The sequence below is a fragment of the Musca autumnalis genome, unplaced genomic scaffold (assembly GCF_047663935.1).
Source record: "Musca autumnalis isolate F117 unplaced genomic scaffold, ASM4766393v1 scaffold_2, whole genome shotgun sequence".
NCBI lineage: Eukaryota > Metazoa > Arthropoda > Insecta > Diptera > Muscidae > Musca > Musca autumnalis.
Window position 1 is genome coordinate 247110830 of NW_027411755.1, and position 16193 is coordinate 247127022.

General features: G+C 38.4%; 1 protein-coding gene across 6 annotated transcripts in view; it reads right to left on the reverse strand.

The window, feature by feature from the left end:
* Positions 1-16193, reverse strand: part of IA-2 (tyrosine phosphatase IA-2) — a 277811-nt gene that overhangs the window by 7575 nt on the left and 254043 nt on the right. For all 6 annotated transcript variants that reach the window (XM_073971318.1, XM_073971317.1, XM_073971320.1 and 3 more), the window contains 3 exons: positions 13053-13106; positions 2757-2814; positions 1282-2691 (listed from right to left, as the gene is read on the reverse strand). In XM_073971318.1, coding sequence (XP_073827419.1) covers positions 1282-2691; positions 2757-2814; positions 13053-13106 — 1522 coding nt within the window. The remainder of the gene's footprint in view (positions 1-1281; positions 2692-2756; positions 2815-13052; positions 13107-16193) is intronic.

Below are 16193 nucleotides of genomic sequence, written 5' to 3' on the forward strand. Positions count from 1 at the left end.
GGGTCTTCTACAGATAAAAGACCTCTCAAAGGGGTCTTCTACGGATCGAATACCTCTCAAAGGGTTCTTCTACTGATAGAAGGCCTTTAAAGGCCAAAGAGTCTTCTATAGACAGAATACATATCAAAGGGGTCTTCTATAGATATAAGTACTCTCTAAAGATAGAAGACTTCTCAAAGGGTTATTAGACAAAAGACCTCTCAAAGAGGTCTTCTACAGATAGAAGACATCTCTAAGGGATCTTCTACAGATAAAATGCCTCTCAGATGTGTCTTCTAGGGATCAAACACCTCTCAAAGGACTCTTCCACAGATATAAGGCTTCTGAAAGGGGTCTTCTACAGATAGAAGATCTCTCAAAGGGGTATTCTAAAGATAGAAGTCCTCCCAACGCAGTCTTCTGTCGACAAAAGACCTCCGAAGGGGGACTTCTAGGTTCTTCTATAGATGAAATACCTCCGAAAGTAGTCTTCTATTGAAAGAAGACCTCAAATCGGGGTCTTCTATTGATAGGAGACCTCCCAAGGGGGTGTTCCATAGATAGAAGACCTCACGTATAGGTCTTCTGTAGACAAAAAATCCGAAAGGGTGTCCTCTGGGGTCTTCTATAGATCAAATACCTCCGAAAGTAGTCTTCTATTGAAAGAAGATCTGAAAACGGGGTCTTCTATTGATAGGAGACCTCCCAAAGGGGTCCTCTACAGATAGAAGACCTCTCAAAGGTGTCTTCTATAGAAGGAAGACCCCCAAAGGGGTCTTCTACACATGGAAGACCTCCCAAAGGAGTCTTCTACAGAGAAAAGACCTCCCAAAAGCAGTCTTCTGTAGACAAAAGGGCTTCAAAGGGGGTCTTCTGGGTTCTTCTATAGATAAAATACCTCCGAAAGTAGTCTTCTATTGAAAAAGAACTCCAAACGGGGTCTTCGATTGATAGAAGATCTTCCAAAAGGTCCTTCCACACATTGAAGACTTCCCAAAGGGGTATTCTACAGATAGAAGACAATCGAATGGGGTCTTCTGCAGATAGAAGACCTCCAAAAGGGGTTCTCTGGTCTCTTTTATAGATAAAATACCTCCGAAGGTAGTCTTCTATTGAAAGAAGACCTCAAAACGGGATCTTCTATTGATAGAAGACCTCCCAAAGGGGTCTTCCCTAGATAGAAGACCCCCCAAAGAGGTCTTCCATAGATAGAAGATCTCCCATAGGGGTCTTCCATAGAATTACAAATGGACTGTCAGGAATTACAAATTAAATATTGGCAGATTTGTTCACATTACTTACGGGTTTTTAACAAACACATGCGCATACTCAGTATCGACAGTATGCGGCGCATGATCTTCGTCCGAGTGGTTTTTAACAACCTTCTTCTTTTTGCTAGCCTCATTGCTGCCCTTAATGTGTGCCGGTAACTGTTCCTTGTTGTTATTTGCATCCGTGCCATTCGTCGTCGTCTTCCTTACCAAATCCTCTTTAACGGATGGTGGAGGACCCAACATTGGACCAGGCTTTTTCACATCTAAACGTTCGTGGCGGGTAAAACCCAACATATTAGCCAACAGTTCACGTGCCTTTTCCTTGCGCTGTTCTTTATTGTAGGCCGCATCAAAACCGGGAACTTCATTCATGGTTATGATACCACCTTCAGTGTACACCTTTTCCGGACGTTGTTGTTTATGGCGATGTGGATGCATATTGGCCGATAACATGGCTTCTTCTTCTAAGGGAGTGAGAGAATTGCGGAAGAGGCTTTCTTCTATGTCCAGGCGATTGTCAAAGTCACCATCTGGGTCCATTTGTTGTTGTGGGGGCTGCCTTTTGTAGGTGGAGATTTCTTCTACCTCCAAAGGTTCCGCTGCCTGGATGTGACTATAGACTGGTGGCTCCTGTTCCAAACCCTTTTCCTGGGCCAATTCACGGAAGAAGGAACGTTCTCGATTGGCCTTCTCAACACCCTTGCGGGCACTTGTTCGCTTCAGGGGACCATAGTTTTCGGGGAAATATAATTCATTGGAATCATCACTGGGTTCTTGGGGAACATAAATGGGCACTGAGGGTGGCATGGGTAAAGTTTCCTCTGGATCGCCAATACGTTCATAGTTCCTTTCAAACGGCTGAGGATCAGGTTCTGAGGCAGCCAACATTTGATATAATTCCAAACGATTCCTGGCAGCCTCTTTGCGCTCAGCTTCCAATTGGGCCTCCCTCTGTTCCTGTTCCTTTTGAATTCGGGCCCTTTCATTTTCCAAAAATACATCCATAACATTGGGAGGATTCATCTGCGACTCGCGGTGGCGATCAAATTCTCCAAATTGTGAAAGTTCGAGGGGATCATTGCGAATCTGACGATCCTGCAATTGCAGCTGATGCAGTATGGCATTTATGCCATTCGAACTAGACGAAGAAGAACTGTGTTTCTTTAGAGGCGGGTAAAAGAGTTTGTTTGCATTGGCATAATCCTCTTCCGGTGGTATGAAACGTACAAAGGCCATGGCATCAGCGGGTTCAAAGTCCGTTGGCATGGGAGCCAAATTAGCACAGAGATTCGGAGGTAGTTGTATTTGTTTTTGCATAGAAAACAAAGATCCCTGTATACGACACTGGACATAGGGGTGATCCCAACCTAACCCGGCCCCCTGCAACTCCTCGAGCATAGTGGCGAGTAGACGTGATTGGTCTTCCGTGAGAGGGGTCCTTAAAAAGAAAAAAAGTGATAATTATTATTTCAGTTCACTGAGGGTTGTTGAAGTGCAACTTACTTTTCAATGTCTTCCATATCGACACCAGTGGTTGGTATACACTTTCCAAAGATGTTGTCTGTTTAAGGCAGCAAGCATGAACAAATAACGAACGGGGTGGAGAGCCAGGTGTTTACAATAAAATTGCCATGAAATCATAAATGAGAAAGGGAAGGAGAAGAAAAAATTCACAATTGTAATGATAATGATGACCATAATTGTTGCGATAATCATAATTAACTGCTGCCAAAGAGCTCCCAACTACCACTCAGTGAATGCTGCACTAAGTGCTCAAAGGACTCTTTGCCATAAATAAAGGACTCTTTATTCGAATGCAATAAGAATTTGCCAACGAACACCGCCAAAAAGGAATGGTTTGTCCGCTTTTATTAAACAACACATTTATTATGCTTATCTGCTACATTTCCCCCATTACTCTTCTTATCCATGAACATGGCTAACAAGGCGTAGCTAACTAATTTTTAAGAGGATTTCCCACGCTATACTTTTCTTATAGATGAGATGAAAATGATTGTCCCAAATTTTAGTCCTCCCTCTCTTGAAAGAACTCCTTCCACTCCCCTGCCGTTATCCGAACTAACCCACTCTGTCCTGCGCTGCCATAAAGACACTCACTTATTTGCATAATGCTGATGATGACTGTTTTATCCTTATTCCTCTTTCTCCGCCGTTATCTGTCTACCAAACAGGGTCATAATTTAAAGGTTTAGGTCAAAATTGTTTACAACGTTTTTGCACTACAACAGCCAGGCACCAACAACAACACCAGTTTATTGGACAAGCTGAACGACCTGATAATTTTGCCAAGTGCCGAAATATAAAGCGAAGGATGCGAGAAGAGATGGGGCTCCTTTGAATTGTTTACGTGTTAATTTTGTTTTGTGCCAACGGCAAGATAATGAAAATCTAATGCTAAATTATAGACTATCAGCCAGCGTTTAATGTTAATTCATGCAATTTAGAAAAACCATTAAGCTGATGAAAGGTCAAATGGAAAGGATGAGGGTATCCGAAAAATATGCAAAAATTTGTTTATATTTTAAATTGTTGTGAAAAGATATTAAATATTTAATGTTGCCCATGGGGTCTGATAAAGTTGATACTCGACACGATATGTAAAGTAGGATAATATAATTGGACAAGGAATGTCTATGGGATAATCTGGGCAAATACTTAGAGCGGATTGACCCATGTAATACTAGTTTGTAGTACAAAGCTTGACGGCATTTACACACTTTGTCAATAAAAAAAGCAATTCTAAAGGTGTACCTCGCCACCTACTCTATATATGGATATTTATACCCTCAGCATTTATGCTAACGAGGGTATATACACTCGACATAATGGTTTTAGACCCCAAGTATGTTTCGGCATTCGTAATATTTTGTTCAAACATAGTTTAAGTTCGAAAATGGTTATATCGGTTCACTCCTTCAGGTACCTCCCCCACAAAAGTTCCAAAATGTTCGGTGCGTACGATAACTCTTGAACGGAGTAATTGATTTGGTCCATACTTTGTACATCGTGAAATGTCTACCAGACTCAGATGAGGTTTCAATATGTACTCAATCGGTCCAATCCTTCGGGTACCTCCCACACATAATTTGGGATAAGTTCAATTTAGGACTTGCTCTCGAATCGCTTTCATTTTTGTTGTAACAACTTGTATTCACTGCCCCCCATAACTGCAAGAAAGGTCTTTTGTAAATTCGTTTGAGTAAAACGGTTGCTTTGTAGGTGAGAGGTAAGAAGGGTCTGTAAGAAAACAAGTAAAAAACATTGGGACCTATGGGGGATATACCAAAAAATGGACCTATGTAGACGATTTTTGGTGGCGAAGTTTCGTTTCTGAAAACCTCAAGTGTCAAATTACAGCTCGGTCGGTTAAAAATTATACCTAAAAATTGTAGCCAGTTGGGAGGTACCAAAACAAGGACCTATGTTAACAATTTTTAGTGAAGAAGTTTCGTCACCACTGTGAACCTCAAATATCAATTTACAGCTAGTTCGGTTAAAATTTTTAGCTAAAACCCTTAAAATACCGAAAATCGGTAGGTACCATTATATGGGGGCTATACCAAAAAATGGTCCATTTTTTTGTGGAGAAGTGTTGTGACCACATATAACCTTAAATTTCAAATTGTAGCTAGCTCTGTTAAAATTTTATCTAAAATCATCAAAATACCGCAAATCGGGAGGTACCGTTATTTGGCTCTATACCAAAACATGGACCTATGTTGACGATTTTTAGTGAAAAAGTTACTTGACCACTGAAAACCTAAAATGTCAAATTACACTTAGTTCGGTTAAAAATTTTAACTAAAATCCTCAAAATACCGAAAATCGGCAGGTACCATTATATGGGAGCTATACCAAAACATGGACCTATGTATGGTCACAATATTTGGCGGACAAGTGTTGGAACCACTAAGAACCTTAAATGTGAAATTACAGCTAGTTTAGATAAAAATTTAGACTGAAACTCTCAAAATACAGAAAATCGGCAGGTATCGTTATATGGGGGCTATGCTAAGATATGCACCAATGTTGCCACTTTTTTGTGGAGAAATGTTGGAACCACTAAGAACTTTAAATGTCAAATTACAGCTTGTTCGGTTAACATTTTTTGGCTAAAACCCTCAAAATACCCAAAAACGCATTTACCCTTAAATGAGGGCTATACCAAAACATGGAAGTTTCGTGACCACATGGAGCTATGTTAACGATTATTGGTGGAGAAGCTTCCACGTTTTGCAAGGTGAATGAATACGCTCCTACGAGGATGAGAGGAGATTGCCACAGCTCTCCAGTTATCACTATTTGGGCACCAGATCTGATGAATGACGTATCCTGGCAAACCGTCATTTCCCTTGGGTCACCGGACTTCACAACCGACTGAATGCCGTATTTTTCTGAACCATGTGAAAGCTGATTGGCAAAGGTTTAGACAATTTACCAGTCACCGCTTCAGAGATCTGCCCATTCCCTCAGATCCTCTGGTAGCTGCGAGAACTTTCCGGGACATAATCACTGTAACAACACTGACTACCCGAAAACAGACCAAATTTTCCGGCAGAGAACTTATTTTTGAAGTCAACAGGATAGTAGACGAACATAAGCGGTACAGAATTAAGTAAGTTATGGGCAACGGTTAAATCACTCTCGCCTTTTTTTTTTAACCGGCAGTTTATAGAGCACCCCAAGAGTGATAAGGCGAAGAGGGGTGTGCTACGCCATATAAGAAAAGTCATCCTTGCCGAGGAGGTATTACCACAATTTACGATGGGCAAAGTTGCAGACCTCATCAAAAGTTTTGGACCCACACGGAACATCAATGGAAATGCTTAAGCAACTGGACAACTCGGAGTTGAGTATTGAACAAGTGATCTCAAGCCAACCATATTGTACCAAAAGCCTGGAAGGTTAGCAGTGTGGTCTCGCTAATGAAGTCAAGCAAGGACGCCAGCAGAGGTGACAGCCCGATTTCCCTCCTGTCTCTAGTAGCAAAGATTTTAGACGCACTACTACATCCCACGATGAGAAGCCGTTTTCCTATCGACGATGACATATGTGATAGGTTCAATGTATACAAAGCTGACCTAGTGCAATTTTTCCATCTGAGGAAATATGCGCCGCTAAATCCCCTGCCACATTGTTCACCACTTGAACGGCTGAAATGAGGCTACCGCTGAATGTATTTGACGATGGTGCCCTGTCCTGTACCGTTTGTTTAAGTCGTCCGCGCAATCCGCAGCTATCTGCGATGCGCTCAGAGGTAGGAACAAGGTCTTCAAGTCGATTGCCGGCAGAAAGAAAAATAAACCTTTTCGACCTCTTACAAAACAATAGGCCGGTCTGCGGTAAGCTATGCGGTACCAGCTTAGTATGCAAATATTAGGCTCTAGGCAGAGGAAGAATATTCATACCTGACAGAAACCAACCTAAGGACTGCAACAGGGAGCCTCCTCATGACACCAGTGAACCATCTTCATGAGGAGACGAAGGTTTTACAGGATGTTGTCGATACAGTACCTGCTTAGGTGTTATAGACAGGCTTTGCCCACCCAGGCACGTCAGGAGAGACAGAGAGAGGTCCAAAAATATAAACGAGAACCTCTATACCAGTGCCGACCAAAAAGAGTGAAGCCACTAATGTGAATGTAATCAAATAGGGATACACAGAGAAATGCTAAAATCGGTTTTTCGATCATTCGGTTTTTGTGAAAAAACTAAAACTCGATTTTCGGTTAGTCGATTATTCGAGAGTGTTGAATAAGTGTGTTAGTAAGGTTGTATGCACGCATGCTGCAAAACAAAAACAAATCAAAACATTTGCTCTCTTTTGTGTGCTCTTTCATTGCCGATGGGCCGTGTGTGTGTGTGAATTGCCGAAAAACTTCGTAACTTCAACAATACCAAAGAACGGCATTGCTCTAGACGAGGTAGGCTTGGATAGCATTCACGCTGATGCAGTAGCGCAAACAGTACAGAGTGAATGCCGTACTTGTGCATCAGTAGAAGAAGCCCAGCAGCCAAGATAAACACGACTTGCTTTATCCCATGGTGGAATAATAAGGTGTAACGCCACAAAACAGCTGATCTTCATACCAGTTGTCAAAATGCGTAATTGTGAATAAAATCACATACAAAATGTAAACAATCAATGCATTATTGTGAGCAAATTTGACGTTGCACATGATTTGATGTAACACCTTCTTATTCCACCATGCTTTATCCCATCTATGATCCGGACGATTCGTCCCGAAATGATGCCACGATACCCAATACAGGCATGTGGATTGTGACCACACGACACGCTGCATTTGTGTAGCTGCCCAGCTAACCCCGCCTGCTGATTCTTTATGGACGCAACCAGTCCAGGTTGCGAATGAACATATTTGCTTTGCTACAACACCAATAACCGAGTTGGTACGAACTTTGGTCTCCGTAATATTTTGTTGTAACTTAGATCAAGTTCGAAGATAGACCATAATCCTTCGTGTATCTCCACAACAAAAATTAAAAATCTTTCGCTGGTGCGCACGATAAGTCTCGAAGTGAGTAACTGAAAGCCACAAGTAAGTTTAAAAAATGTTCACAAAAGTGCAGTTTAAAAGTAGGTCTCGAATAACTATGATTTTTTATATCAGGTAATCCTCGCGGACCCTATTGGTCCATATTTATATAATCGCTCAAAAAGAGGCTCCTGTGGATTGGTGCAAAGAAATTGTGAATAAAAACGATCGTTGTACTTCAAACGACGTTCATAAGATCGTCACAGACGACGAATCTTGGATTTTTGCTTAGGAACCCGAAACAAAACAGGAATCGACCGTTTAGACCTTTGAAAGCGAGCCAAATCCAACGAAAGTTGTTCATGTAAGAAGCACTTCCAAGCAAATGGTCTCTTGTTTCTTCGGCAAAACTGGCCGAATGACGACTGCACGGCTTCACAAATGTAGGACATCATGTTGAAGACTACTTAAGAAAACAATAAGACTATTTTTGATGGTAAATATTCGCGTTTTCATTGTTAGACCAGTTAGGTGTATTGGCTGGTGCGCACGAAGCTCTCGAACGGAATACTGCGTTAATTTACCCGTTGCATATCGTATTTCTTCTAATATTAGATGCAATTCGATGCTGTGCTTATAGGTCCACTCCTTCCGGTACCTCCCACACAAAATTTCGAAATTTTTTTAATCTCATAAACGGAATAAATGATTTGGTTTAATCATTGAATCTCGAAATATTTTGTCCAAACTTATTTTATGTTCAAATGTGGGCCCTATCGTTCCACTCTTTAGGGTTTAAGTGCGGTTAATGGTCTGTTCGAGGATCCTTTGAAAATATTTACCGTAGGTACTTCTAGCGATATTATGTTACAGCGATATTATGTTTTTGGTGGGCAAGTCCACGCTTTCTTATATAGTGGTCCAAAAGCTCTAAATAATGTGTTGCGCTATATCTATCGAGAGGAATGTCTTCCAAAACAACATACACTACCAAAATAGACTATGTCGGTCCATTCCATTAGGTACCTACGCTCGCAAAACTTGTAATTTTTATCCATACTTTTGTTGACAAGTTCATCAACCAAAATTCTGAAAACCCCTTAAATACATAAGTTTTTTATTTTGGAAAAAATGTTTCAATCCACCCAGACTGAGGGTACACCAAGACTTCGCTTTGCGTCGTTTCACTTTGCATTGTTTTCGATGATGCGTCTTTGCTTAGTTAATACTTATTTTCAGGATGCGTCGTTCGATTTTTATACCCTCAGCCTTTAGGCTAGAAAGCGTATGTACACGTAGACCAAAAATGTGCCTCATCGAAATAACGGTTTTAGACCCCAAGTATGTTTGGACGAAATTCGTTTCAGACAAGTTGGAGTCGATTTAGCCATGTCCGCCCGTCTGTCCACACCTCCTGAGATATTGGCCTAAAAGTTTCAAGAAACCCTGACGGTACCAGGGTTTCGGAGTCGAGGTATTTTCAGCTCGACTCCGACTCCAGGCGAGTTTTTTGCACGACTCCGACTCCGACTCAGACTCCGGGTCGACTCCGAGAGTGAATTCCTATACCACTAAAAATGAATAAAATGTTCACAAAATTGTAATTTTGTCCTATATTTTGGCCTATATAGGCTAATGTGTTAGTTTTTCCTTACATATTCATTAGAAAGGGCATTTGTTCGAATACATTCGAACATATCAATACTGTTTCTGCCGAATCTTACATTGAAAAATAGCAAAGTTAGAAAGTTTTTGTCGGTTTTCCTCGCACGAGTATATTCTGGACGGAATTCTTTCGCGTGAGAGAATCCTTAAGCTTTCAAAATATGTGAAAATGATGGGGCAATACAAATCGTAAGGACTACATGCAATAAAAACTATAAGCAATTCACGACCAAGTTTCAAACTGGATGTAAGCTAACAATTTATTGTGCTTAGCCTCAAAAGGAGACCCCCAGTTGTAAAGCACAACAAAAGCCATTTTTAATGATTTTTTCCCGAGAAAACTACGTAACTTTTTGGCAGATTTTTTTCTTCATCTGAAAGAGAAAAATATTACCAAGTTTTGAGGACGTCTACGAAACCTTGTTTTTATTAAAACATTTTGCGGTGCCAACTATATCTCGAAAACTATCTCGAGAAAAACACAGTTTATATGCTGCATACAAAATAAAATAAATTGTTCCCATCCAACGCTCATACTGTGGCAATATTGTTCCGATCGACTTAAAAATTTGACCACATATTCTATGCTAATTATACTTTCTATTTTTTGCTGAAATTTGTAAGTAGAGATCACCCCTTAAACTAAAATTCAGAGCTCACATTTTGAACTTTGGTGTGTTGTGGATAATTTTATTGAAAGATTTGAGATATACTATTGTGTACACCACTCAGTATGTAGGCAGATGGATGTTTTCTGGAACTGAAAAATTAGCAAACGATGAGATTTCGTGCATGAAAATATTCTACAAAAATGTTGCTAGGAACATTTTATGTCGGTTCACAGATCCGGACAGATCCGGTTATTTGAATGTCTACCTCTAAAGCCCTCATTGTCAGACTTCTGAGTTATGGCAGGATGAAGCTGTCGTTGACCAACGAATATATGTGCCCTAATTCAGAAGTGTAACCATCCGAATTTTATATATAGTTAACAGATTATGCGAAATTTACCGAAATACATAAACATACGTTTTTTTGAGAAAGTAACGGGTAAAACTGATAAAGGACAATGAAAACGTGACAATGTCGATTTCTTGGAAATCGGAAACCTACATATAATTTTCGGTGGAACATTTTTGTAGAAAATTTAATTTTGTTTTACTTTTTGGGTTCAAGAAAAAAAAGGACATAGAAGAAACTGAGCTAGGACAGCATATTTGAGAGAAAGGTTCCTCATTCCATTTAACTGAAAACATGTCATCTAAAAATGATGAAACAATATCTCCAAACAAAGAGATAAAACTATTTTCTCAATGATTGATGGGGGTCAAATCAAAAAAAATCATTATATCATGACTCAAAAATTTCAGATACGGGATCCTTTGGGATTCTCAATTGGGGCTTTCATTCCGAAAATGAATTTTCCTCCCCCAGATCTTAACTTCCATTTTGTGTCACATGGTATTCAGTAAGATTTCCCATAGAGGTCACAATGTCTTTAATAGAAGACAAGAATGACTTCTCATAAAAAACAAGATGAAATACCAATAGACCTTTGTGAGAAGACCAGTAGGATTTCTGACGAAAGATTTTAAAGGTCCAGTCTTAATTCGATTGTCATAGAACTTTACTTTTGTTTGCAATAATTTTACGAATCAATTGGATCAACAAAATAGGGATGAATAGACTACACTTCAAAGGATAGTAAATATCCTGTGAATTGTCTATTAATTTAGTATAATATATAATTTGCATATATATTTTCGTATACCTTTCTTTTAAAATAAATAATGATTTTTTAAAAAAAGTTCTTGTTTCAAATTTAATGTTATATTTCTATAACGTGGAAAAAGTTTTGCCCGGAGTCGGAGTCGAGTTATTTTTTTCGACTCAGACTCCGACTCCGACTCCAGCAAAATTGCTCGACTCCGACTGGTAGACTCCGACTCCGAAACCCTGGACGGTACCAACCAAATTGGCAAATCCGCAAGATATTTCTGATTGGTGCAGATTTTGCACATCATAATATTTCATCCAGTCATGTATCAGGTTGGAATATGGGGTGTATCGGTCCACTCCATCGGGTACCTCCCACACAAAATTCGGATAAAGTGAAGTTTAAGAGCTACTCTCACATCGTTTAGAAATTTGTTTCAGTAAGTTGTCCTTGCGGCTCCCTTTACGACGGTACAATTTTTTTTCTTGCGCAAGTTTATACGTCCTGAGATATTGGCTTAAAAGTTCTAAGAAACCCTGACGGCACCAACCAAAATGGCAAATCCGCAACATAATTCTCGCAGTGAGTTTCTGATTGGTGCAGACTTTGCACATCATATTATTTCATCCAGTCATGTATCAGGTTGGATTATAGACTATATCGGTCCACTTCTTCATGTACCTCCCACACAAATTTCGGATAAAGTTAAGTTTAAGAGCTCCTTTCGGATCATCTTGAAATTGTTTTTAGCAGGTTGTCCTAGCGGCCCCCTTTACGATGGTACACATTTTTCTTGCACAAGTCCATAAGTCCTGAGATATTGGCCAAAAGGTTCCAAGAAACCCTGATTACACAAACCAAAATGGAATATGGGCTATACCCACACAAAATTCGAAAAAAGTGATGTTTAAGAGCTCCTCTCGCATTGATTCTTTGGTTTTTTTTAGTTTTGATTCTTTTTTCGGTAGGTTGTTCTAGCGGCCTCATTTACAACGGTACAATCCTATTCCGGAGTAATTCAATACTTCCTTTGATGAGGATTAAGCATACTAAAATGGCTATTGCGCAAGATAAATCTTATGCCTTATTTGGTCTGAACTTAGATCAAATTCGAAGATGGGCTACATCGATACTCATTTCAGTATAGCCCTCATATAAAGGTACCGCCTGATTTCTGGTATTTTGATCTTTTTAGCTACATTTTCAGACCGAATTAGCTATAGTTTGGTATTCAGTGTTCCCAGTGATGTAGAAACGACTCCACCAAAAATGAAGAATATAGATAAACGTATAGCTCTCATATAACGGTACTGCCAGATTTCAGCTATTTTGTTTTAGCTACATTTTCTGGACGAATAAGACCAAAATAGCTGTAATTTAGCAGACAGCAACGTTAATTTGCATTAAGATGTGCATTTAATTTTAACCTGGCAGACGACAGTTTCTGTATTTACGAAACAGCTGTTGGCTGGTAAACAACTGTTTTGTTGTCTCAGAGCATTAACATGCTCTCTCTCCTACATGAATATGCACTTTTTTTACAGCATTGCCATATTGAAATACCTACATTCACTTTAAATTCCCTTTGATTTTGTGCATTAAGAATGTGGATAATGCACGAATTAATTTGAATTAAGGCAGTAAGTGCAAATTAACTTTGCCATCTGTCTAGGGTATTAAGGTTCCTAAATTTGTCCACCAAAAATTGTGAACATAAGAAACAATAGTGTATTTTTACCCTGGAACCTATCTCCGAATTTTACACGGCTTTCCATAGAAAATCTTAATTTGATTTGCGTCGTTTCACTTTCAGTTTGTTTTTTTGGAAGGTATCTACAACGCACAGCGAGGTCTTGGTGATACTGATACTTTTTTACTTGTTAATTATTTTTAACTTACCATCGAAGCACACTTCACTCCCTTCCAAGCACAAGGTCCGGACAAATTTGCAACCTGGAAAATAGAAAAGAAATAATAATAAATTTAGGCTTCTGGGTTCAAGGCAAACAGCAAAAAAAGTAAGGTAGACCTTTATGCCATGTTCATACTAGAATTTGAATCACGTAGTTCGTTCTCATAACTACGTACACGAATTAACCCGTTCATACGACATGGTACATAATTCATAGCAACATGATTCATATTTTCATACTTTTTATTTTCTGATTTTAAAGAAAGTTTCGTCCAAAAGACGAGTAAAATTAATTGATATGAACTGAAAAACTATTTGTCCTTCTTTCAGATATCTATTTAATATTTAATTACATTATTTTCATTCATCTTTTCTATTTTTTCTCACAATTTTGGTGTTTTCAGCAAATAAAAATATTTTTCTATTTTCAAAATTAACGAGAGAGAGACCTGCCAAAATAACTTTTTGGTATACAGACTTTCTGGCAGGCATTGGATTTTTGTTTTTAAATTTGTACGCGAATTTGAAACGATGGAAAAGAAATGCAACTGCAATAAACGAAAATAGAAAATTTGCTATAATTTGAATGTTTATTAGTCCTTAAACCGTTTACTTTTCATTCAGGTTTTGCAGTTTTACTAAAAAATTTTGGGTTTTTAATAAATTTTATATTTTTCCTGTCATAATTAATTTATTTCGATAAATTCTCTCATTTGTTAGAGATGGGACATATTTTATCGTCGTTCTGAGAGTAATTTAAATTGAACAAAGTACACAAATCGTTGTTCGTTCTCAAAATTTTATATGGGAAATGAAGTAATTATATCATAATTTGGGGTCGAACAACGAATAGAGAACGAATTACCGTCAGTCTGAACAAGGCATTAAGAAACTCTAAAAGTTATGAGTTTGTCTAATAACAAATCAGGAAGGTGTATTTTCAATTCAATCAGTGGCCAATGAATTTACAAATTTCAATATTTTTATTGAGCAGTGATACGAGTATATTGGATAACGTCTAAACACAAAATCTGTGTATTTAAAATAAAACTTTGGAATTTAATATATTTTTTCGTTATATCCAAAATTGGAGAGAATGAGAACTTTATCGTTCATTTAAAATTAACCTTTTTAAAATTTATTTAACAAATTAACGTAATTTCTTCAACAAATTACCATAATTATATTAAAGGTACTTTTAAAACCCCTATTTAACAGACCTTAAAATATACCTGGCAACCAAAAAATAAAAAAATAAAAAAACATGCGACATAAGCTTCCATGTACGATTATTGTAGTTAGGCGTTGTTGTGAAAGGCTTAATTAATGTTTACAAAACTGTCACTTTTCATCATTGAACACATTCACACCCACCCGATATATAACCAACCAGTAAAACATGCAAAAGAGGACTGGAAAATTGCTTGTTTGTTGTACTAGTCCATCCATGGATGATGGCATTGTCATGCAATGCAGTGGCCAAACATTTGTTGTTTTTGTTTTGTTCTTGTTTTTGCTTCTCTTGCACACACATTGTAAAGTCACTATCAGTACAACATATCAACCAGGCGGAACAAGATGTTTTTTGAACATTTGCCAAAAAACACAAATTGCACACCCGCATGCACGCAACTAGGCAGACTGGCAGTCGGCTTATTTGCCAGGAAGTACCGCATTGTGGCAAGGCTGGCTGTGTGAACAAACAACGTGTGTTCACTAGTTTACTTTTCTCTGGGATAATATGGAAATTGCATGTACCGAAAGTATTGCTGTGGTGGGCAATATAATCTTTCCTGTATTGCCAGCCAGCTACTTTAGCTAGCCCACAATTTTCATTTTCATAAACTTCAAAAGTGTTGAAAAATGAAATGAAGCCAAGTGATTATTTTCGTTTGTTTTTTTTTTTGTGCAGTGCCTGTGTAATTTACAGTGTTAATATGGTGGGATATCATTTCAAAATTCGTTTACACCAGTTATAAAGTTTTTGTGCTACTTAATGGTGTTGGAGTTGGTTTCGAGGTCCTAATTGATCGCAACAATAATGAAAAAATTGATTAGGAGTTTTGAAATAGAAAAAAGTTCAAGTTCTAAGCACCGTATTGAGGGAATTATTTAAATTGATGTTTTTATCAGAGGCCATGGTGTAGACTGTTAATGGTGAATGAAATACGACCCTATGTTGATTTTGACCACAAATCTGTAGAATGTGGATTGGTATGGTTACATATATCGGAAATTGAACAAATGCGAAGTATCGTGCTCTGAAAGAAAAATGTTTCATTGATTTTGAACCAACTTGGAGTTTCATTGAATAAATGAAAAGTTTCATTAAATAACAATAAGGAGTTTCTTCATTATTCCAATGAAATTTTCTCAATTATGCAATGATACTTCTTCATTAATTCAACAAAGAAGTTAGACGTTACAATTCTATTATTGCTATGAAACTTTCACATTAATAGTATGCAACAATAATAAAAGTTGTTTTATAAAACTCAATGAAACTTCTTCATTAATACAATTAAGTCTTACGTTGGTTCAAAATCAATGAATAATTTCATTGATGCAACGTAATTTTCTTTCAGTGTAAGGGCTTTGGAGGCAGGAAGGGACCTGTTTAGGGTACAATAGTTCCCTATAAGAACGGACCGAAGTTGTGTTGGAATGTTTTTGCCTGCGAAGTTGTCCCTCAAGTGATGTAATCCACACTGGTCATTTGTACACAATCAGTTGGAAGTCGGAGGGCATACTTTAGGTTGGCTCTGATAAAAGACCTTCATGTTACCAGTTGATAAAAGTGTGGTTCGGAAGCACTTATCAATAATATTCGTGCTTATAGATCGTATAAACGTGTTTCGTCCTCCACTTATCATAGAACTTCGCGCCAACAGTCCGGATTATTTGCGTTTCCTACGCCGCTGTTAAACGACTTTCGTGCTCACACTTCATGTACTTTACAAACACTCACTTTGTGTTCTCTGCGGTGCTTACAGAACGACCGAACCGAAAAGATTCAGGTGGTAGAGTTTTGGACGCCGCGGTCCCATCAGTAAATTCAACGCCATTGTGTCCAGATCAGAGTTGAGATAAACTAAAATAGAAATAGTTCTAGTGCGGCACATAAACGT